The 24,435-nt window shown below is 51.0% G+C and overlaps 2 protein-coding genes across 2 annotated transcripts in view; both read left to right on the top strand.

Moving 5' to 3' along the window:
• Positions 1 to 9,653, top strand: part of Fam20c (FAM20C golgi associated secretory pathway kinase) — a 57,024-nt gene extending 47,371 nt beyond the window's left edge. The window contains exons 6-10 of the mRNA XM_052168361.1: positions 5,648 to 5,828; positions 6,806 to 6,915; positions 7,043 to 7,124; positions 7,644 to 7,703; positions 8,594 to 9,653. Coding sequence (XP_052024321.1) covers positions 5,648 to 5,828; positions 6,806 to 6,915; positions 7,043 to 7,124; positions 7,644 to 7,703; positions 8,594 to 8,843 — 683 coding nt within the window. The 3' untranslated portion in view covers positions 8,844 to 9,653. The remainder of the gene's footprint in view (positions 1 to 5,647; positions 5,829 to 6,805; positions 6,916 to 7,042; positions 7,125 to 7,643; positions 7,704 to 8,593) is intronic.
• A 12,944-nt stretch (positions 9,654 to 22,597) lies between these two features.
• Foxl3 (forkhead box L3) lies at positions 22,598 to 24,200 on the top strand. Its single transcript, XM_052167716.1, has 3 exons — positions 22,598 to 22,704; positions 23,433 to 23,601; positions 23,826 to 24,200. The coding sequence occupies exons 1-3, from the start codon at positions 22,598 to 22,600 to the stop codon at positions 24,198 to 24,200; spliced, it is 651 nt and encodes a 216-aa protein (XP_052023676.1).
• The last annotated feature ends 235 nt before the right edge of the window (positions 24,201 to 24,435 follow it).

Raw genomic sequence — 24,435 nt, 5'->3', positions numbered from 1 at the left:
CCTCCTCCTTCCCCCTCCTCCTTCTTCCTCCTCCCTCCCCCTCCTCCTCCCTCCCCCTCCACCCTCCTCCTCCCTCCTTCCCCTCCTCCTCCCTCCTCCTCCCTCCTTCTCCCTCTTCCTCCCTCCTCCTCCCTCCTCCCTCCCCTTCCACCCTCTTCCTCCCTCCTCCTCCCTCCTCATCTCCTCCTCCCTCCTCTTCGTCCCTTCTCCTCCCTCCTCCTCCCTCCTCTCCTCCCTCCCCCTCCTCCCCCCTCCTCCTCCATCCTCCTCCCTCTTCCTCCCTCCTCCTCTTTCTTCCTTCCCCCTCCTCCTCACCCCTCCTCGCTCCTCGCTCCTCCTCCTCCTCCTCCTTCATGTGGGTTGGGAATGGAGCTCAGGTATCCATGCTTCCCCAGCAGCTGCTTCACTTGTTCCCTCCCTGGCTTCCGTGTAGTACTTAAAATGCCATTCACCGAGCTCAGTGTTCTAAATGCAGACATCTCTGTAGTAATTCCCCGCACCACCAGGACAGGACCTCAGCCTCCTGCCCCTTGGCAGCCCATGCCACCAGCTGGCCCAGCTGGGTCACTGTATTCTCTCTGCGTTGGTCCATTTGAGGACCCACAGATGGCCTCTTAGCTCCGGTTCTCAGACTCAGCACTGTGACCTCAAGACTTGCCCTTGTCACTCCAGACGTCCTCAGGGTTGATCCTGAGCCCCTGCAGATGATTTGCCAGCAGTGGCACTCCACATCCAGCTCGGCTTTGCCTGCGGTGCCGTGGGGTGGATACAGTTGAGGAGATCACACAACGTGAATCAGAGGATCAGAACAGGCAGAAGCCAGTCAGGAACTCACTAGACTGCGTTTTCTATAGCCTGTGGCCCCCGCAGCCCTGCTGAGGGACGGTAGATAGACATCTCATGCGGGTTCGTGGGGTTGAAGCAGCTGTCATAGATGCGGGCTTCAGAGGCAGGGACCATCAAGGTCATCCACTGCAGAGTCAGTGTACTGTGGGCTTGGTTATTTTGAAATTCTGGATTTTGTTTTTAATTTTATTTTAGTTTTTGTTGGTTTATTGATGTTTTTGTTTGTTTTGCCCTCAAACATGCACAAGCAGTCGCATGTGGAGCCCGTTGGTCGATGCCAGGGGTCTTCTCTTCAGTTTCTCTCATCCTTGGGTTTTTTTTTTTTTTTTTGCTTTTTGTTTTTGTTTTTTGTTTTGTGTCTTGATTTTTTTAAGGCAGGGTCCCTCACTGAACCTGGAGTTACAGATTCAGCTAGATAGGCTGGCTATTAAACCCAAGGGATCCAACCATTTCCACCTTCCCTAAAGACGGCATTACAGGCAGGATCCACCATGCCCAGATCATGGGATCTCGTTTAACAAACAAACAATGAAGCTAAATGCTCATCTGAGCAGATTAGACACATCTTTTGTCTTGTGTCTTTGGTGTGGGCTCCCTCCCATCCTCAGCAGGGGACCCCAGCTGATTGTCTTGCACATCCCATGGACTTCCCACACTGGGGAGGACCCACCATTTATCATCTCACCTCTCCGGGCCTCCCCCCTGCAGCTACTGCTCCAATCAGCTAGCCCACAGCCCCCTTTTGCAGCTTATGGTGAGGCTCCCAGGCAGTCACTAGCTCCCATGAACCCCAAGAATCTTCCCTGGCTGTCAGGGGCTCCCTAAGTTGGCTCATCCGGCCTGGACAGTTCCCTCTTGACAAAACGGGTGGACACTGGCCATTCCTGGACACAAGTCACCTCCACCTAGCTGTCCCTGCCAGACCACTCTGCCCTGTCAGCCAATTTCTTCCAAGAACTTTCCAGATGTCTGGTTTCCTCTGAAGCACAGGATCCTGGAGGCAGCTTTGATCTTACTTTAGAAAGCCAGGTCTGTTTAGATTCCCCGTTTCTGCTTTGCTTGCGCTTCTAGATCCTTCCGCTGCCAAAATTGCCGTTGCTGCTTCTGAGAGCTAAGTGCAGCTGGAAAGCCTTTGATCACAGCAGACGCCCTTCTACTTGTGAGCAGCTCTGCTCTGGGTCAGTCAGGGAGGAGCATGGCCCTCCCTTCGAGGTGGAGCAGGCCTCAGATGGGCCTTCGGTAAGCTTGCCTCAGAGCCTTCGACTCCATCCTGAATGCAGGGTAGCTGCCGGAAAATAAAGTTCAGGCAGGGAAGATAACTGCCCTAGCACCACACAGCTGAGAGGGCAGACTGCGCCTCTGAAGCCCCACCCCACCGCCACGCCCAGGTCTAAGGAACATGATTTTTGCTGTCTCTGTGCTGTCCTGAAATCTACTTTATAAACCAGGCTGACCTCAAACTCACAGTGATCTGCCTGCCCCTGCCCCTGCCCCTGCCCCTGCCCCTGCCCCTGCCCCTGCCCCTGCCCCTGCCCCTGCCCCTGCCCCTGCCCCTGCCCCTGTCCCTGCCCCTGCCCCTGCCTCTGCCTCTGCAGTGCTGGGATTAAAGGTGTGTGCCGCTGCCGTCCGGCTGCTGTCTCTGTTTCTGCTGACAAGTCTCACATACCCTGGTCACCTATGCCCACCCTGTTTGTTTCTGCAAAGCATTCTTGCCTTCACGACCACAGGTTCCAGCACACACACCCCCAGCCCCACCCTGGCCTTGGCATCCCACAGCATAGATTAGTTTTGACCCTCACTCAGTCAGTCAGCTTCTTCTTTCCTTTCTTGTTGCCTGCATTTGGCAGATAGCCATGGGACTGTCTGTCCCAACAGTGTGCAGCCCAAATGCGCTTTGAGGAGTAAGTAGGTTCCATGCAGGTCTTCTCCCGATAGAAGGAATAACATCTGAGTGACAGTGTGGTGTCTGCAGCCTTTGGTGGCATGGATGCCTATGTTCTGGGGAGGGCACAAAGGGCACATGTTCCCCTATGGGAACTCCGACGCTGCTGAGTTGACCCTGGCAGGAGGACAGGCCTGTCTTGGGATACTGTGGCCTCTCCCACCAGGGCAGAGGCTCCATGATGTAGCCTTGTCTTAGCTCACGACGAAAACCTGGCCTGAGATCTCACTGGCCCTGTCTTCAGGCCTTTGGAGGAGGGAGACCCATTGCCACAGCTGGCTCTCTGACCTCAAGAGACTACAGCTTTCAGGACTCTGAGGCTCATTCGACCCCAGGTACCAGGCCGCCTCAGCTTTGCCTCTAAGGTCCCCTTGTGTAATTCTTAGCCCTGCAGCACAGGTGGAGCCACTGAGCACAGAGATGTGTGGGCTTTAACCTCTGGTCACACAGCTTTTCAGAACCCACCACCACCCCACCTTAGGTGCCTCTGTAAAACCAGGCCATGTGGAGCAGAAACAGGTTTCCAGTCCTCTTCCAGTACGATAGGCTCTGAGCCCGGCTTAGGTAGGGCCGGCAGGCTGACAGAGTCATCCAATTTCATGGTTCTGGCCAGCAAGTGATGGGATAGAAATTTTCCTCGTGGAGACTGTGCTATGATTGCCTGGCCTCCAATGCTTTTCTGTCCTAGGCAGGGGTGAAGGAGTGGGGGCCCGGGGGGGAGGGGGGAGGGCGGGGGAGGGGACTGGGTGAACTGCATCAGCACCTGGAGCTTACAGTGCACTGGTCTCCTTTTGATCCTTTCCACCCTAATTACCCAGCACAGACTAGGGGAGGGGGGGGAAGGGGAGTGAAGCCAAGAAGGGAAGGGGAGTGGAGAGGCAGTGGAGCCTGGCCAGCCAGGACTTGTATGCCCATGGGTGTGTCAGGAATCATAGAAAATGCATGCCCCCTCCTACCCCTGCCCCTTCCAGACCTGGTCCTGGCGATTCTCCAACCTCCTTCTCCTCTGGAGGCTGGATGGCATAGGTGAGCTTTGAAGACCTTGCTTTATGTTATTTGTATGTGTGGCCGTCCGTCCGTCTGTCCGTCTGTCCATCTGTCTGTCTATGATAAGGCTTACGTCAGATGTCTTCCTCAGTGTCTCTCCATCTTACTTTTTTTTTTTTTTAGACCAGTATCTCTCATTGAACCTGAAAACTTCCAGATTGGGCTAGACTGACTGTCCAGCCAGCTCCAGGGATCTCCCTATCTGAACATCCCCAGCACCGGGGTTACAAGCATACATAATCAAGGGGAAGGTGGCTCAGTCAGTAGACTGCTTACCCAGCACCAACAAGGCCCCCGAGTTCCATCCCTAGCACCATGTAAATCATGCATAGTGACGCACTGCTTCCAACGTCCAACTCATAGGAGTTGGAAGCAGGAGTTCAGGATCAGAGGCTCGGGGAGATACCTCAGTAAAGTGCTTGCCTTGCAAGCCCAGGGACCCTAGCTCAATCCCCAGACTCCGCGTTTAAAAATAATTAATTGAAGCTAACAGTGGAGCTACACATTTGCAACACCAGTTATAAAGACGTGGAAATGGGGGGCTCCCCGGTGCTTACAGGACAGTCAGCCGAACCTGCTTGGCAAGAATCAGGCAAGAGAGAGGACCTGTCTCCAAAACATAGTGGACAGTGTCTGAGGAATGGTGTCTGAGGGTGTTCTTTGCGCTCCTCCTACGGGTGTATTTACTTACATGCCCATGCGCGCCGTGAGCACACACACACACACACACAGACACTCACATCCAAGGTCATCGGCTACACAGTAAATTTGACACCAGCCTGGATTACCTGAAGCCCTTTCTCAAAAAAGAAAAAGAAAGAAAACCGTTTCCTTTCTCCGGTGGTGGCTGCCAGTGTCTGGGTGGCTTTTTTCCTTTGTGAATCATGAAGGCTGGTGCACGAAACACTTCCACGTATCTTATGTGCTATGAAGCCAAGCTGGAGCGACCCGGGTCATAGCCAACCCTACGTGCACTCTCCCCAACAGCCACCAGGCTGTCTTCCAAGTGTCCTCCTCATTTGATGGCCTTGCTGGGACCCCCCATGGCTCTCTACCTCCTTGACACATGACACCGTGTGGCTCTTCAGTCACAACCATCCAAGAGGGTGTAAGCTGGTTTCTTACCGAGGGTTTGGTATGAGTTTCCCAGGTGAGAGAGATACTGAATGTGTTCCCATGCGCTTTATGACTATTTGTGTGTGTGTGTGTGTGTGTGTGTTCATATGTGTTCACATGTGTGTAGGCCAGAGGTCAATTTTGGGAGTCCTTCTTCAGGCACCATCTACTAGGTATCTCACTTTTATCTAGCGCTCCCTAAGTAGGCCAGGCTGGCCAGCAGTGAGCCACAGGGTCCTCCTGCCTCGTCTCCCAGCATGGGGGCTATGAGCATGTGCTGTCATACCCAGCTTTTTACATGAACTCTTTACATGACACTCGGGTCCTCATGGTTCCGGCAGTCTTTGCCACTGATCTACCTACCCAGATCCCATTCCTATCCTTTTGGAAATGTGTCTGCTCATGGCTTTGCCTGCGTAAGTGGTTCCTTTGGGGCTAGGCTGTAAGCACTCTTTGCAAGTAAATACTAGAACTTACTCTGGTGAATGACTAGCATTTTCTCTGCTCTCAGGAGCCTGAGTTGATCTTAGGAGATCAGAGTGTGAGCAGGAAGTAGCTCCCACTGTGATGGGGTCTGACTTTGACTCCCTGCGGCTAGAGTTCTGCCCTGTAGACTTTCAGGATACAGGATGAGAGGTGATGGATTGTAGGCATTGCTAGGGGCGATGGCCACTGACTGGATCTATCCTTCTCCAGCCAACAACATCTGTTTCTATGGAGAATGTTCCTACTACTGTTCCACCGAGCATGCCCTGTGTGGGAGGCCTGACCAGATCGAAGGATCCCTGGCAGCCTTCCTGCCTGACCTGTCGCTGGCCAAGAGGAAGACGTGGCGGAACCCCTGGCGTCGTTCCTACCACAAGCGAAAGAAGGCAGAGTGAGTCAGGCACCTGGGGCTTAATGGGTTAGCTTTTGCCCACTGTGCAACCAGGGACACTGGGCCTGGAGTGGGAGTCAGTAGCCCAGAGTCAAGAGAAGCAGCAAGAGCAGTGCAAAACCAGTTTTGCTTATGCCACTGTGATAATACATGTGATGTGAAGACATAGTGACAGCAGTATGTCTTGGTTACTGTTGCTGACAAAGATGGCTTCTGGCTCACAGTTTGAGGCTTCGGTCCATGTCATGACTGAGACATGGTGACAGAAGCGTGAGGTGGCTGGTTACAATCAAGAAACAGAGAGCTGAGCTCACTTTCCCTGTTTTATCCAGCCCAGGACCTCAGCCTAGGGAACGGTGCCACCCACACACACTATTTGGAGTCAGTCTTTGCTTCAGTTAAACCTCTCTGGAAACATCCTCACAGACACACCCAGAGGTGTGATTCCACGATGACTCTAAATCCAGTCAAGTTGACAGTATTGACCACCATAACAGGGTTCCTGTCTAAGATGTAGAAGATTTGCTAGCTGATACTGGTATCTATTAAAACACAACCTCCCCCACCCACTGCCTGTCAGGTGCTAGAAAACACACACACGTACACACACACACATACACACACACACACACACACACACACACGCACACACACACACACACCCACGCATACATGGTATTTGCATAAAAAGCATGCTGTCAGCTGATAGTGCCTTCAGCCCTGAACCCATCTAGGGCAGGAAGGATAACTCCATTACCTCTATTCCCAGGCCTCTATTCCTATTAATTCAGCCTTTCCTAATGTGTGTCCCTGAAGACGCTCCATTGTGAATCCTCTTTACAAAATGTGAAGCTGCTGGCCCCTTGCTCTGCTAAGCCAGGCAGCACCAAATAGTCTAGCCTGGGCCTCCCTCTTCAGTCCGAGGAGAGGCCCTCAGTCCTGGTTTCAGACATCCCCCTCTCCTCCCACCCCCACAGGTGGGAAGTAGACCCTGACTACTGTGAGGAGGTGAAGCAGACGCCACCGTACGACAGTGGCCACCGAATCCTGGACATCATGGACATGACTGTCTTTGATTTCCTCATGGGTACGTCCTGCCGGGCGTACTGGCTGCCAGGAACGCCTAAGCACCTTTGGCTGGGGTCACCACCTGGTGACCCGCAGCCGAGGAGGGTCAGAGGCCTCTGAGCAGTTGTGCGTGCTTGTCCCTGCAGGGAACATGGACCGGCATCATTACGAGACCTTTGAGAAGTTCGGGAACGAGACCTTCATCATACACTTGGACAACGGGCGTGGGTGGGTCTCCTGTGCCCTTGATGGCGTTCTAGCCATCCTCACCTATGGAGGGAGGGGGCTAGCTTAGCCTGAGAAGCGATCCCTGGGGCCGGGGAATCACCTGAGAGGCAAGGGCTCATCAGAGTGTGCCTCAGTGGGGAAGTGGAGACTCCCCCGGGGTGCTGGATTCATGGCGGTGACCGTAGGAGTACTTTCTACTATTCCTTCCTGTTATCCTGGGGAAACTGAGGCCAAAGGGCCCATGGATTGATGAGAAAGGCCAACAGGCAGTCAGTTCCGCCTGAGAGAGGTCATTAGCCTCTGTTTAATAAAACAGAGTCCCTTCCAATAGAGAAAAAAAAAAATACCGCCCGTGCGGAACATGGCCAGGGTCAACCTTGACACCGATGAGTTTCCCACGAGGTTGCCATGGTCCTGTGGCATCACACTTCTGGGAGGTGGGATCCTGAGGGCCGGGCCTGGGGCCCAGCCAGGCTTTCCAGCTGCTAGGGCTCTGACCACTCTACCTTCACCCCACAGGTTTGGGAAATACTCACACGATGAGCTTTCCATTCTAGCTCCTCTTCACCAGTGCTGCAGGTGCGTGCCAAGCCTTACATGGTCTCTCGCAGCCCCCGAGGCAGCCAGCACTACCTGAGAGGCCTGCTCCCACCCACCGGAGCACCGGTGGGCAAGCATCCGCAGGCCAAGCCCATCCCAGCCTCCTCCCGACCCCTCCCTCTTCCCTAAGCCTCACCTGGGCACCCCCCACCCCAAAACAGGCTGTAAGTTCACACAGCATCCCTTTCTCCTGGCTTCCAGATTCACCCACCCTGTCCACCTTCCCCGGTCTCTCACACCTACCGTCCCCCAATGGCTCCCAAAGCAAATTACCTATCTCCCATGGGAGACAGAGAGCACACCTGGCCAGCTGAGGAGGGAGCAGTTAGCCTAGTCTTGGGTCAGTCCTCAGGACAGGGGGTGCCCCTCTTGCCACCTGTCTTTCTGGGTAGGACTGTAGCAATGTCTAGAACAGTGGTTTCTCAACCTGCGGGTCACGACCCCTCTGGGATTGTAGGAGTCTTTCATAGGGGTTGCATACCATATGTTTGCATGCATTCTGATTCATAACAGCAAAATTACAATTATGAAGTAGCAATGAAAATAATTTTATGGCTGGAGCAAGGGGGGGGTGTCACCACAACATGAGCTGCAGTATTGGAAAGGTTGAGGACCACTGCTCTAGAATGGCCCCAGCCCCATGAAGCCTGGGGTCTCGAGACTGCCTCTCTCTCCTCCCTCTCTCTCTCTCCTCTGACTTCTGTCTTTTTCTCCAAGTCTGTCTCTCGATGTTTCTGTCTCTTATCTTCATGTCTCTGTATGTCTCTCTCTACGTCCCTGTCTTGTCTATATCTCTCTGTCTCTGTCTCTCCCCGCCAGAGCCCCCACCCTCTGTCCTTCCTGGTAGTGACACCCTACTCTCTCCGCAGGATCAGGAGGTCCACCTACCTGAGACTGCAGCTGCTGGCCAAGGAGGAGCACAAACTGAGCCTGCTGATGGCCGAGTCCCTGCAGCGTGACAAGGTGGCACCCGTGCTCTACCAGCCGCACCTGGAGGCCCTGGACCGGCGGTTGCGCATAGTGCTGCAGGCTGTGCGGGACTGTGTGGAGAAGGACGGGCTGAGCAGTGTGGTGGAGGACGACCTAGCCCCTGAGCACAGAGCCTCCACGGAGAGGTAGTGACCACACTGCCTGTGAGGAAGAAGGAGCACAGAGCCTAGCCACCCGTGAATTCAGTGAATTCGGATGGGATCAGTCATCCCCATAGGGTGACCGGCGGCAGAGAGCATGGGGTCTCCCTCCTGGCTCTCAAAGGGAAGTATGGGCCTCTGGTTCCAGAAGAAACCAGACAAAGCACTCTGGCCATGCATCAGAGTGGTCAACGCTCCGTCCTTCCCATAGGGAGCGACCTTTAACTCACTATTTTGTACTTAACAAAAGGCTCACACTCCTGTCAATGGAGAACCACCCAGCAGACCAGAGATCACCTCTGGGCCACTTCAAGGACCTTCTATGATGTGATCACACTCTGGCTCTCAATTACAGCCCACTTTCTGCTCCTCCATCCTGGGGCTTCCTCTGTCAAAGGCTGGAGAGCTCTAGGGAAGGGAAGCGGTGATGGACATTGTGGCCTGTGTCGGGGCAGATGTGCACCCAAGAGTGGGTTGTTGGATACCAGTGACCAGCTCTCTACTTGTCCACTGCTGCATAGCAGTCAGGCCTTGCTAGTTCTTGGTGGGCACCACCTGCCTTGGCTGAGCTCTGGACAATGGGTGTCAAGACACTATGCAGAGCCCATGGCCCCAGGACAGCAGGCTAGCCTTGGGACAATTTTGTGGAGTAGTTTGCAGTGAGGTAACAGTGCAATAAAGATACAGCAAGCGTGTGCCATGGCTTTCTGGGGAGGGGACTCACTCCTTGGCACAGCTGTCCTCCTAGACAGCCCCCAAACGTGGCTAAGCTCTGCTCTTATGTTGTCTGTGTGAGGTGGGTCTTCAGTCTGTCAGGGCAGTGAAGGGAGCTGCCTGTCCAGCCCCTAAAAGGTAACCAGGCCAGCAAGGTCTATTGCTCCAAAGGGGCGGGGCAAGGGAGAGGGTAGGAGGTCAGCTGTGTCTTGTCACACTCCTACAAAGCTTCAGGCTCTGAGCCACAGGAGGCCCTCCAAGGGTGGGATCCGAACAGTCCTACACAGGGCCACAACATACCTGAGCAAGAACCGTGGAAGGGGTTGCCCATGAGAGTTGCAAGCCATTGCACTGCTGGCTCCAGGACTCAGATCCTCTCTGCCCCAAGGTAGGTCCTACCTCCTTCCAGTAAGCTGCTGTCATGCTGGGCAGGGGCCAGGTCTTATCCAGGAGAGGATGTTGGGGAGGACCCACTATGCAGCCGTGCACTCCTGAGTCACAAGAATGACAAACAAACAAACAAATGATGGCCTGCCCCTATCCCAGGCATTCCCAGCTGTCACCCTGTGGCTTGTTCACATGTCACGCCTCTAGTAGGGGATTGGGGGAAGGCTCAGCAGTAATTTACAAAGCCATTAGAAGTCAACAATTAAGTCCTCGATGTTCTCAGATGCAATAGTACACAGTCTGCGTATTGTATTATATACATATGTGTATATGTGTATATATGTAGTTCAGGTTGTGTGTGCGTGTGTGAGTGTCTTTAGGCCAGAGGCTGAAGTCATACATCTTCATGTGTGTGTGTATGTGTGTGTATCTTTAGGCCAGAGGCTGAGGTCATACATCTTTGTGTGTGTGTGTGTGTGTGTGTGTGTGTGTGTGTGTGTGTCTTTAGGCCAGAGGCTGAGGTCATACATCTTCATGTGTGTGTGTATGTGTGTATGTATTTAGGCAGGCCAGAGGCTAAGGTCATACATCTTCGTGTGTGTGTGTGTGTGTGTGTGTGTGTGTGTGTGTGTGTGTGTGTGTGTGTTTAGACCAGAGGCTAAGATCATGCATCTTCCCCTGCCACCCTCTATCTAATTTTTAAGACAGGTTCTCTCACTGAACCTAGAACTCACCAACTTGAATTAACTGCTTGGCCTGTGAGTCCCCAGGATACTCTTGTCTCTGCCTCTCCAGGACTAGAATTCCAGATGTGCACCTCTGTGCCTGGCTCCTTAATGTGTATTTTGAAGATAGAACCAGAACCTTCAGGAAAGCACTTCATGGCCTGAGCCATCTTCCCATTCCTGTGTTCCTCCTTTAATGGGAGAAAGTGAGGCTGAGACACAGGAAACCAATGGATTCCTGAGCTGACAAACTCAGTACCAGATACATAGACACTTAGGGATGCTAAGGCCTGTAAGACCCAGATCCTTACCTGTTCCAGGGAATGCTCTACACAACATACCAGCAGATGACCTAAGACCACTGAACCACCAAGGGGATGAAACAGTGATCGAGTGGCCCCCAAACTTGCCTCCCACCATCTTCCTGTCTTAGCAAAAGGCCCAGTATTAACCCCATGCCTCAAGAAGGAAGCCTAGAACCACCTTCTAGAAGTCCGGCCAAGAACAGAGGCCAGCCTCCTCTGTCTAGTGTGCCAATCCCTGTGCATGTTTCCAGTAGGTAAGACATAAATGTTGGCTTGTGCTGTGTTGTCCTGTCTATGACCACAGAGGTCACAGGACATCTCACCACCATTACCCCCATCCCTCCAAGATCCTCCACTATTAACTGGCCCACAGAGTCCTGTGGCAAATCAGGCTGAAGAACATGTCTTCATCCCTGGCTTGTGGAAGCAACAGAGATAGACATGATCAAGTCATGAGACCTGTGAGGATTGCAAATGGACAGACATCACCCAGGGCAGACATCCTATAAGGGATGAAGGGAGGTATCAGGTGCATCCCATACCCATGGGCTGATGTCCTACTCCTACTGTGACTGGGGACAGGACCATGGTGGAGGAGAAGAGAATGACTGAGCTCACCCAGATGGCCCTAATACAGGGCCATGGTCCTTATAAAATGTCAAGCCAAGTGTGGCGGCTCATGCTGGTGGTAATCCTAGCATTTGTAGAGCTGAGACGGGAAGATGGCCAGGAGTTCCAGGCCAGCCTGGGCTAAAATGAGACCCCCATCTCAAAAAAACAAAAGTCCAGTGAGATGGCTCAATGGGTAAAGATACTTGTCACCAAGGCTGACACCTGAGTTCAGTCCCCAGGATCCACAGAGTGAAAGGGAACAACAGATGGTTGTGAGCCACCAGGCACAGAGAGTAAATTTGGTACAAATGGCAAGACCAGAGGCTGAGCTAAAGACCAGGAGTGTGTGCAGAAGGCTGGTGCTCACAGGGAGGAAAGGTCAAGAGGTCAGTGAGAGGGGACGTGGGACTCAGAGTCTTGTGCCCACTAGCATCTGCTGTACCCACTATAGGACAGCATAGGTACGCAGACTGGTATAAAACCCAGGCGGAGGCGAACGGTCAAACACAGACCAGGAGCTTCATAAGATGGCGGCCAATCTTCTGGCTTTTCTCTGGTCTCTGTGCTTACCTAAGTCTGCACCCACAGAAGGTAGGCACACCTGCTTTTTTTCATCCTACTGGCCCACCATCTGCAACCCCACAGTCACTGTAGTGGGTACTACAAGTCTCTAGTGCACTGGTTCTTAATCCTGCATATCACAGCTCTATATTAAGATTCATACTCGTTGGAAAATTATAGTTCCGATGTAACGAATAATTTTATGATTGGGGAGATCACAGCAACATGAAGATCTGTATTAAGGGGTGCAGCATCAGGAAGGCTGAGAATCACTGCTCTTTAGAGTCTAAAAACCTTATCTCCTAAAACACCTGCCCTGTACCCCAATTCAAGAAGCTGTGAGACCTCAGAAAGACCTGCCAGCGAGACCCATGGCCACCACACTTATTATAAGATACCTGGATTGCTGTGCTCTTTAATGTGTATTCTGAAGATGGAACTCAAACCATCATAAAACCAGCCAGTACACACAGTTAAGGAAGCCTCTTAAGAGTAAAATAAGAAAGAAAGAAAGAAAGAAAGAAAGAAAGAAAGAAAGAAAGAAAGAAAGAAAGAAAGAAAGAAAGAAAGAAAGAAAGAAAGAAAGAAAGAAAAAGAAGGAAGGAAGGAAGGAAAGAAAGAAAAAAAAGAAAGAACTTTTGACTCTTCTGTGAGAAGTTGTCTCTATGTGGCAGAAAGACTCGAGGGCTGAGGAGCCCTGGCCAGCAGGCTCCATGTGGGTCTGGGAAGACAGCTCAGTTTATAACACTGTTGCCATGCCAGCATGAGGACCTGAGTTCAGATCCCGAGCACCTATGTAAAAATCTAGGTGCTGTGGCATAAGTCTATAACCCAAGCATAGGGGAGAGGTGATCAGGCAAGTCCCTGACAGTCACTGGCTAGCCAAGCTAGCCAATCAGTGAACACAGTTAAGGGAGCCTCTTAACAGCAAAAAAATAAAGAAATAAAGAACTGAGGTAGACAAATGCACATGCGCACGCATGTACTGCACACATGCATACATGCATATATCATACATGATGCTAAATAAAGAAGTAATCACCTGTCCTGACATAAGTAATATCCTTTAGCATTAGCTAAAGCTAGCAAATTTGCAGTTGTTTGCTAGAGTGGTAAATAACTACTACGACGTGCTGTGGCTTTGCATAGGTAGTTCTTAACCTGTAGGTCACAACCTCTTTGGGGTCACATATCAAATACCCTGCATACCAGCTATTTACATTACAGTTCATAACTGTAGTGAGATTACAGTTATAAAAAAAATAAATTAATTGTATGGTTGGAGGTTCCTACAACATAAGGAACTGTAGTAAGGGGTCGCAGCATTAGGAAGGTTGAGATCTGCTATCTTACAAGAACTGAAGACTTCTCCATCAATTTGGAATTGCTCACGGTCACCTGTAGGGACCTGATGATCATTCTCACTAAACTTCTAGATCTATCTCCACTGCCATGAGATACTGCACAGGCCCGTGCAATGATATATCTGTTTCAAGGTAGACTCCATCAGCTTCTCAGTACCCCAAGGTCACATCTATGACATGGGATCACAGCCCCGGTGACTTAAAACAACAAAAATGTGTTCTCTTGCAGTTTGGAAATTATGAGTCTGAAACCAGGGTGCAGACAGGATTGACCACTTTGTCTGCTTTGTGACATTTCTGGCTGGGGCCTCTCTGATATCCACTTGTATTGCCATGTGTCCTCTGAAGTGGCTGTGTGCCCTGGATCCAAACCCCATTGTCCTTTTTACTGTGAAGACCCGGGTCTTTTTAAAGCCAAGGAAGCCGGGCGGTGGTGGCGCATGCCTTTAATCCCAGCACTTGGGAGGCAGAGGCAGGTGGATCTCTGAGTTCGAGGCCAGCCTGGTCTACAAAGTGAGTTCCAGGACAGCCAGGGCTACACAGAGAAACCCTGTCTCGGGGAAAACAAACAAAACAAAAAAACAAAAACAAACAAACAAACAAAAAAAAAACGAAAAAAGCCAAGGAAATGCCCTCCAAATCTTCAGTTATCACAAAAAATAAACCCTGTATAATCCCAGCACTGAGGAGGCAGAGGGACACACACACACACACACACAGAGAGAGAGAGAGAGAGAGAGAGAGAGAGAGAGAGAGAGAGAGAGAGAGAGAAAGAGAGAGAGAGAGAGCAGGGCTTTAGGGAGTGGATTAGAGATGGCTCAGTTGCTCAGAGCTGCTTTTGCAGAGGACCTGGGCTCAGTTCCTAACCTACACACAGTGGCTCACAACCATCTGTAACTCTTGTTCTAAAGAATCCAGTGTCCTCTTCTAGCCTCCCTTGGTACCAGGCATGCATATGCCACACAGACACACATGTGGGCAAAAACACTCGCATACATTAAAAATAAAACGATGCTCAGAGACTCAAGATGTGGCAGGGCATTCAAAGATCCAAGGGAAAGAAACAGGTCAGCACTGTCTAGCGTCTTTCCATGTCTGCGTGTATACATGTGCACTCTCAGCGTCTCTGCCTCTTCCCACAATCCTCCCTGCTCCCCTCTCCACATTCTAGCATTTTTAGCCTCACTGCCAAGCAGTTTAAAGAACCCAATCAGAATGTAAATCATTCAATATGGGAGATAAAGGAGCTAAAATATATAAAAAGACATGTCCACTCTATGCCAGGTTTTTTTTTCCTTTATTATATTTTAGCCTTTAATAATCCACTGAAAGCCACTTCCTGGAAGAAAAGGCGTGGGTGGGCCACATCTGCTTGGAAAGCTTGCAACAAAAATGGGCAGAGAGTAGGTAACCCTGCCAGTCCGATACTGCCTTCTAATGCCAGTTCATTCTGCCCTTTTCTCACACCTTCACCCGTTTTGAATCTGAGGGAGCAGGTCAGACAGACCACGAGGACCCAGAGACAGTAACTGCATGCCGTCAAATCGCCATGATTGTGGACAAAGCCAACAGTACACCTATTAATGTTTACTTATCCCTCAAGTAATCGAAGATGTTAGCGTCTAGCCTAACTGACTGTTACCAAACCCATCCTGATGCCTGGATGGACTGAGTATGGGACTATCAACTATTATCCAGCCAGATGGCCCTGGTGGTTATCCAGTTGCTTTGAGAACACCAGTCACTTTGAGGAAGCTACACAGAAACCACAGCCACTTGCTGCTGAAGCACAACTTTGGCTTTAAAGATGCTGTCCTAGCCAAACAGTTTACTCTAGCTGCTTCTACTGCTGCTGCTGGTGGTGATGATGGTAGTGGTGGTGGTGATGGTGGTGGTGGTGATGGTGGTGGTGGTGGTGGTGATGGTGGTGGTGATGGTGGTGGTGGTGGTGGTGGTGGTGGTGATGGTGGTGTGGTGGTGGTGGTGGTGATGGTGGTGGTGATGGTGGTGGTGGTGATGGTGGTGATAATGGTGGTGGTGGTGGTGATAATGGTGGTGGTGGTGATGGTAGTGATGGTGGTGATGGTGATGATGGTGATGGTGGTGGTGATGGTAGTGATGGTGGTGGTGGTGATGGTGGTGGTGGTGGTGGTGGTGATGGTAGTGATGGTGGTGGTGGTGATGGTGGTGGTGGTGGTTGTGATTGTCTTAAGCTTTTACTGATATGAAGAGACACCATGACCACAGCAACTTTTATAAAGGAAAGTATTTAATTGGAACTGTTTCAGGGGCTTAGTCCAGCATAGTTGTGGTGGGAAGGCATGGTGCCAGAGAAGGAGGTGCAGGTAGCAGATGGAGACTGCCACACTGGGCATAGCTTGAATGTATGACACCTCATAGCCCACCCTTACAATGACACACTTCCTAATAGTGCCACTCCCTCTGAGGCAAGCACTCAAACGTATGAGTCTTTGGGGGCCATATCTATTCAAACCACCACAATTATGATGATTGTGATAGTGATGGTGTTGGTGGTGGTGGTGATGATGATGATAATGACGATGATGACTACGACGACGACAACGACGACGACGATGACGACAATGACAATGATTCAGTGGTCGAGACACAAGGGCAGCTGAAGAATCCCAGAGGACAGCAATACCAGGAAGTAAAGACAATAGAGACAATGAGAGAGCGCAGAGAGGCTGATCCTAAGGATGGAGGATGTGAGAACAGGCAAATTAGAAACTGTAAACTTCATAGATTGAGAGAGACCCCACATATCTGCCAAGAGTCAGGGGCTGAGGGTCCCATCTTGGGGCCTTGAGAGATGAAACACTGGCTGCTGTAGAGATGAGGATCCCACACACAAGGCCTATTTGGATACATCTGCCTACTGCTGCCATTCTCTGACGCTGGACGCTGAGGATTACAACAGCTTCCAAGTGCCAGTGGCCAAATCACAGAGCAGTGGGACTCCACTCGGGCACCTACAGGAATATCCTGTGACTTCAAGAGCCAGGAGCAATAGGGTCTTTGGTACTCAAGGGCTGAGGTCAGCCAGCCTAGAAGACCTCCCAAATATCCACCATCTGTTGTTCTGTTTTGTTTCTAAGACCATGTTTTTTCTAGCCCAGCCTGGCCTCAAATTTGCTCTATATAAATACCTGAGGATGACCTTGATCTCCTGAATCCTCCTGCCTCCATCTCCACCTTCACAATGCTGGGAACACAGGCATGTGCCCCACCCCACCCCCCGACTAGTTTATGCAGTGCTTGCGATGAAACCCAAGTCTGCACACTACATAATGAGTTTAAAGCCAGTTTGAGATATATGAGAACTTGTCTTAAAAACAAAGCAATAAGCCGGGCAGTGGTGGCGCATGCCTGTAATCCCAGCACTCTGGGAGGCAGAGGCAGGCGGATTTCTGAGTTCGAGGCCAGCCTGGTCTACAGAGAGAGTTCCAGGACAGCCAGGGCTACACAGAGAAACCCTGTCTCGAAAAAACCAAATCCAAAAAAAAAAAAAAAAAAAAAAAAACCCACAAAGCAATACAAACAACAACAAAAACAGGGCTAGAGGAATTGCTCAGAAGAGCAACTGAATTACTCAAAAGACCTGAATTCGGTTCTCAGCACCTACATCAGGTGACTCACAGCCATCTATACGTATCTCCAAGAATGTTGTATACCTCTGGCTTTGTATTGATCGTTTTTAAAAAGAAAAAACATTATGAAGAAGTTCAAGGCCATCTCTGGTTATGTAGTGAATTCAATACCAACCTGGGATACATGAGATCCTATCTTAAAAAAAACTAAGAGCAAACAAATGAAAAATCGATTTGCATCTATTTGCATGTAGAATGGTATGTGCATTTAGCAGAATGGACAAAGAGTCTCTTCTGTCCCTGGTTCTCCTGAATACACATCTGAGTACACGTGAGTGGGTGTCTGTTTTAGATTACAGAGGACAGGTGATACGACAGTATGGTATCACATGTGATCCAGAGACACGTGGACCAGAGTTTAGGTCATGCCTCTATTAGGGTTCTATTACTGTGAGGAGACTATGACCACGGCAACTCTTACAAAAGAAAACATTTCATTGAGACTGACTTACAGTTCAGGGGTTTAGTCATTTATCATCACAGCAGGAAGCATGGCACCACGCAGGCAGACATGGCTCTGAAGTAGAAGTCACGAGTTCTGTATCTGGACCAGTGGGTAGCAAGAAAATAAAGAGAGTGGTTGGGTCTAGTTTGAACTTCTGAATCCCAAAGCCCACCCCCAGTGACACACTTCCTCCATCAAGGCCACACCTCCTCATCCTGCCAGGTAGGACCACTCTCTCATGACCAAGCATCCATATATGAGCCTATCAGGACCATTCCTAGTCAAACCACCACAGGTCATGAGTCATGCCAGAAGCCTATGTTTGTCATGACTGCACGTTTGCATGGGGCCTCGAGTGGATATCGTATAGACGCCACGCTGGTGTAAGAAGAGGGCAGGGAGTTTGCTCTTGGCAGGTGCTGACACAGGGATTCAAGATAAAATGAATGGTCACATGATCTCCTGGAAAGTCTAGGACACCACACAGTCATCCTTGGCCACCTCTGCCAGAGCATCACTGATATAAATACAGTTTTGTCCAAAGACCCTGCTTTCTGATGAGGAAGCTCTTTCCCAGGAATGAAACCATTCCCTCCTGGAGGCTGCTGGTTAAGAAGTAAACTCACAAGTCTCAGACAGTTCCTCCAACTTACAAGCTTCACAAGGCTCCTCCCAGGGTAATATAGACAGCAACATTTGCTCTCACAAGGCAAGTCTGGGCTAGTCTTGGGGAACTCCAAGGCTGCAGCATTCCCGAGTGTCACCCATTTGAGTCAGGTTCCTATAGAGAACCCCAATAAACTCTATGATTAACTAAACTAAACCTGGTGGGAATGTTTTCTTTGATCTGTCCTTGGTCCTGCCCTCTCCCCAGGAGAGGTCACATGACAGAGATAAAGGAGTCTGAGTGAATGGTTCTGGAATATCAAGCTGTGTAGTATTCAGTTTCCCTTTGGCTTCTGGCAAGTGTGAGCTCATATCAGCCTTCTAGAACTCTCCAGAGGGGAGGAAAAAAGATATAAACTCAGTTAAGATTCTCACAAGAAACACACATGTACCCGGGCAAGTCAGAAGACAGGACAGGTAGAACTCTCCAGAGGGGAGGAAAAAAGATATAAACTCAGTTAAGATTCTCACAAGAAACACACATGTACCCGGGCAAGTCAGAAGACAGGACAGGTGCTTCTGGGTGGAGCAGCCAACCCAAGCCATCTAGTGACATGAGGAGGGTCCAGATGTGACGAATCTGTGAGACCAGGTGTTAGACTTCCCACATGTTTTGCCCTGTTCCTCACCTTCTATGGTGACAGTGTCCATGTCCTTCAGCTATTTTCCTTCAACCCTCAATTCCCTTTCCACGCTGGCCTCTCAGAGCTCTGACCTGCAATGTGTACAGAATCTGTACCATCCCCCCCTCCCACAGCCCCTGCTCATACAGCTCCTTACACCCCAAACCCCACAGCGGAACGAGTCTGAGGGGATCAAGAGTGGGGGCCGCCCAGGCTGTCCCCACACTCCCAGTGCCACACAGGAACCCCTGGATGGAGGAACCCCAGCCCTATGATCCAAAGGCTTAGGCAGGAGTATCACAAGTTTTAGGGCTACCTGGACTATATTGTATGATCTCATGTCGATAAATTAATACAACAGGGCTTGGGAGATGGGTCATCAAGTAAGAACCTCTGCTGTACCACCATGAGGACCTGAGTCTGGATCCCCAAAACTCATGTAAAAAGTCAAGTGTGGTTGAATATGTGTGTGTAATCCCAGTGCTGTGAAGGATGGGGGCAGTCTTGTCACTGGAACTGGCTGGCTGTCAGTGTACCTCCAGGTTTATCATGAGACCCTATCTCAAGGGAATGAAGATGAAAAATCATAGAGAAGGACACCCTGTGTCCTCCTCCGGCCTCCACATAAGGACACAACCTTCCCCCAAAGACACACAAAGTCTCTGACTTCTACTACACTTGCTTAAGCTCCCACTCTGTCTTAAGCAGGCATTAGACTTTGATTTAAATATTTTCAACACTCTTACCTGTTAGCCGCATTTTTTTATTTTATTTTATTTTATTTTATTTTATTTTATTTTATTTTATTTTATGTGTGTTTCACTGTACACATGTGTACCACATGTATGCAGTACCCAGCAATGCCAGTAGAGGGCATCAGATCCCCTGGGACTAGAGTCACAGATCGTATGATTCTATTTGGAGAACCCAGGCCGTCTGCAAGAGCTGCTAGTGGTCTTAACCACTGAGCCATCTCTCCAGCCACTCTCAAGCAGTTTGTTGTTGTTGTTGTTGTTGTTAGTAGTGGTTCTGTTTGTTTGTTTGTTTTGAAACAAGATCTCATGTATCCATCTCAGGTTGGCTTACAACTCACTTTGTAGGTGAGGGAACCTTGAACTGCCTCCTGTGTGCTAGGAGTATCTGGGTACAGCTCAGCGGAATTAATATATTCACAGTGCTATGCCCCATCAGGCTGTCAAAAATTACCACCACACCGCCATCCCCAGCACAACAGCACCCCCACTAGTCCCCCACAACCTCCTTCCTAACCACAGTTGCGTGTTTCAGGCACCATGAGTTAAACTGAGACTTTTGTGTCACATCCATTTTTCTCCCCTAACGTCCTCAGGTTCCCCCCACACTGTGACACAGGCTAGATACCATCCCTGCCTTCTACAGCAGAATAGGCACAGCTCTTATAGACTATACTGTGGGAAATCATAGCTTTAGATTCAGCAACAGCCAAAGCTCTGGCAAAGCAAGGAAAAATAAACCAGTTGCAGTCGGGTTTTATCAAGATCAAACATGTTAAGGGGACTGGTTAAGAGCGCTGGCTGTTCCTTCAGAAGACCCAGGTTCAATTCCCAGCACCCACGTGGCAGCTCACAAAAATGTTTATAACTCCAGCTCCAGGGGATCCAATGCCCTTACACAGACATACATGCAGGCAAAACACAAAAGTACATAAAACAAAAATAAATAAAACATCTAAACAATAATTTTTAAAAAACAATCATATCAGAGTCCTCTGAGAAATGCTATGAATCAAGGGAAGGAGCATGGCAAGTTTCAAGTCTGACAGAAGATGTGCATCCTTATCTGACGCCATTACACTTTTGACAAACTACTCAAAAACTAGAAGACTCCCCTCTCTTCCTCTGCTCCCTATTGTCCTTCCTGTCACCCCTTCAGGCCTCTGCGGTGATGTTATATTTTACAAATATGACTGCATAGTGGTTCTCCTCACAAAGTGAAGATGGCTACAGGGTACCATCCGTCTCATCTGCCCTCCTCACAGTGGCCCTCACACTCTTCCCTTTGGAAATCAATTTGGATCTCTTCCTTTGGTTCTGAGTGAGCCTGTCACTCCGGGAAGGAGACAGTGTCATCACTAAAGCAGAGTTCTAAGGCCCTGCTGCATCTACCTTGTCTCTTCCCGGACTATAAAGTGGGTAAACGTCTGAAATCAGCTTTTTCATAGGTCTTTTGCATATTCCAAGAGTCCCTCCACTTTTACTGCCTGTGTAGTACTCTACAGTGTGGGTACGACATACTTTTTTCAACCACACATCTCTTGAAAGGTGTGTTTCCAATCAGAAGGTTGTTTGCAGTAAATCTCCCCTGAGCATCTGGCGCTGATTTCTGGTTTCTGCTTGGCTGCATGTAACAGTGCATTATGGGATACATGGGTCATATGGCAATCACCTGTTTGCATTTGTTTGTTTGTTTCAGATAAGGTCTCACTGTATAGAGCAGGGTGACCTGGGATGTATGGTCCTGCCTTAGCCTACTGAGTGCCAGGGTTATAGGTCTATGCCACCATCACTGACTACATGATTATTTTTAAAGCAATTGCCAAGTTGTTTCACAGAGGGGCTATGTATTTTTATTTCCCCCAAATTCCTGACTCCTGGGCCACCATGACACAAAGTAGCAAAACCTGGTGCACTCAGACTGCTCCAAAGAGCACCTCAGTGTCATCTACCTAGGTGTCCATTTGTCACCACAGGAGGGGTAGCACTAGGCCCCAACAATGAAGAAAAAAAGTGCTACCCTGAAAGAGAAAACTACCCAAGGCTAGCCCCGGCCTCTCATCTCTCTGGGCTCACAAATACAGTTCCTAGTCTGGCTTCTGTAAATTGTTGGAAAGAAGTCTCTGAGATGCCCCCAAGACCTCCCATCTCACCTCAGTTTCCCAATTTGACTCAGATGACTCCTCCCTATACAAGCATTTTACCCCTCCACTATACCAGAGAGCCCCTAGGAAGCTCAGAAAAACCTCTGTCAGAACGCCCGGAGCACCCAAGACAGGCTATTTCTAGGCAGGGATGGACTGTGGGAGGAGTGCTCAGGATGCTGGAAGAAACCAGCATCTTGGATCTCCAGTCATCAGCTACCTGGTACAATGAGGAAACAGGGAGCCAGGTTAGGGCAGGAGCTGCCATCAGCCTGGACCAGTCTTTGGTCTCTGGAACTGAAAGCAGCCAGCCTGTATCCTGTAGGAAAGGGGACAACAGTTCAGCTCTCTAGGCCCCCACCCCCATCCCCGCCCCAGCTGTGAGTGTAGCAATGAGCCTAGAATTTGTGAATTCGGATTCCATGGGCCCCGCCACAGTCTCAGGGTTGGCCTCAGGCGAGGACGGACAGGGGTTGCCCTGACTCGGAAGCCAGACCACTCTCTTGGCCTCCCTTGCCTGTAGGTCAGAAGGTGGCAACGCTCCCCAACTGAGCTTCTCACTCTGTGGTGGCTGGGGACAACCCCCCGCACTGGGATTGGACGCCAGAGAACCAGGCGGAGCAGGCGGGGACCCCAGAAGCCCAGGTTTCCCGCGCCCTGTGCTCAGACGCTGTTGTCCCAGACAAGAGAACCTAGTGTCGGGCCCCCTGCGGCCAGTGGCCAGCACGGAGGAGGAGGCCGTGGCGCAGCACAGGCCAGTACTGGGCGGTCACGATGTTTGACAGCTCACAGTACCCCTATAACTGCTTCAATGACGACGCTGACGACTACCCAGCCGGCAGCTCCGACGAGGAAAAACGGCTCACAAGGCCAGCGTACAGGTGACCCCGGGGACAGGTTTCAAGGGGTCCCACAGGAGGGGTGAAAGGTCCGTGTCGCCAGGACTTCACCAGGATTAGGGAGAGGATTCGTTCCTTATGCGGGTCTCTAAGGAAGGACACAGTTCCAGCGCACTCTGGAGATAGCCACGGGGCGGGGGGGGGGGGGGGGGGGGTGAGGGGAAGGGAGGGGGGAGGAATCTTCCAAGCACTGAGCAGGCTAAAAGTAGGGTCTGGGTAAAGGTAGGGAGCGGTGAGATTATACCGCAGCTTCTTCTGTATCCTCAATACCCCACTGGAGTTCTGGGGATCTAACAAGCCTAGGGCAGTTTTAAAGGGTCCCTCAGAGTCTAGAGGGTATGGGAGACTCCAGCGGGCTTCTGGGACTCCAAAGAATCTCGGGGTTCACAGGGTCTCTGGAATCAGAGTGGCTCAGGGAGTCTCTAGCTGGTGGGGAGGGGGTTCAGATGGTAAAGAGTCTTACAAAGGGGCCAGGGTGCTTCAGAGGGTCTGGGAGATTCCAGAGGATCTTGGGGAACTCCAGAGGCTCGGTAAAAGCATCAAGGCAGCCTGTTGAGCCCTAGCGGGTCCTTAGGGTTCCAGTGGATGGAGGTTACAACTGGTCTCAAGGGTTCCAGCCAGTCTCAGGGCAGGTCTGACTTCACCAGCGCTTGCGCGGTTCAGTGCCACCCTGACTGATGCAGCCCCTCTGTCTGGCACCCCTGTCGTAGCTACATCGCTCTCATCGCCATGGCCATCCAACAGAGCCCCGCGGGCCGCGTAACCCTGTCCGGCATCTACGACTTTATCATGCGCAAGTTCCCCTATTACCGCGCCAACCAGCGCGCCTGGCAGAACTCCATCCGCCACAACCTGTCGCTCAACAGCTGCTTCGTCAAGGTGAGCCCCTCCCCACGCCCACTGCGCACACTGGATCCCCGAGTGTCCCCCAGTCATCCCTGGTCACCGGCAGAGGGGCGAGTTAGCAGGGTGTCCCGCCCCAGAGTTCCTTTCTAGCAGATCCCCACTGCCCCCCACCCCTCCACCCCCACCCCGCACACACTTGCCTGAAGTGCGTCCCGCCCCGGGTCTGGGGACACTCGCTGAGCCTCACACCCCCGCAGGTGCCACGGACCGAGGGCCACGACAAGGGCAAAGGCAACTACTGGACGTTCGCGGGCGGCTGCGAGTCCCTCCTGGATCTTTTTGAGAATGGCAACTTCCGTCGGCGACGCAGGCGACGGGGCCCCAAGAGCGAGGAGGCCCCGGGTCCCCTCCAGCCAGCAGTGCGTGCGTCCCCGGGCCCCGATGGTGCTCAAGCCCCTGATGGCGAGGTCCAGGCCAGCCCTGCGACACACAGAGACATCAAATTCAGCATTGACTACATTCTATCTTCCCCGGACCCTTTCTCAGCTCTCAGGTCGTCCTGTCACGCACAGGAAGCCAGGTACCCGGCTGTGGAACCCCAGCAAATGAGCTTCCAGTTTTGGGCAGCATGAGGTGATCTCTGGGTCTCTGCCCCAGTGGCTGCGTTGTTGACTCGGGCCTGATTCTCCCCTGAAGGCAGAACTTAAGCCAAGAATCTTGAATCAAGAACCTGGACATAGTCACATCTGCATACTTCTTCCCAGACTGCCCTGGGGGGGCTCAGCCCTTCATTTGGAGAGATCTGGAGACCTTCTTATAAAAGGTATTTATAGTGATGTTGTGACTTTATAAAGAATAAAAACAGTT

The sequence above is a fragment of the Apodemus sylvaticus genome, chromosome 22, assembly GCF_947179515.1.
Source record: "Apodemus sylvaticus chromosome 22, mApoSyl1.1, whole genome shotgun sequence".
NCBI lineage: Eukaryota > Metazoa > Chordata > Mammalia > Rodentia > Muridae > Apodemus > Apodemus sylvaticus.
Note: the sequence above shows the minus strand (reverse complement) of the source record. Positions and strands in the feature narration are given on the sequence as shown.

Coding starts and splice junctions, on each gene's coding strand:
- Foxl3 (XM_052167716.1), top strand. CDS start 22,598: ATGTTTGACAGCTCACAGTACCCCTATAACTGCTTCAATGACGACGCT. Junction 22,705..23,432: donor CTCACAAGGCCAGCGTACAG/GTGACCCCGGGG, acceptor CCCCTGTCGTAG/CTACATCGCTCTCATCGCCA. Junction 23,602..23,825: donor TCAACAGCTGCTTCGTCAAG/GTGAGCCCCTCC, acceptor ACACCCCCGCAG/GTGCCACGGACCGAGGGCCA.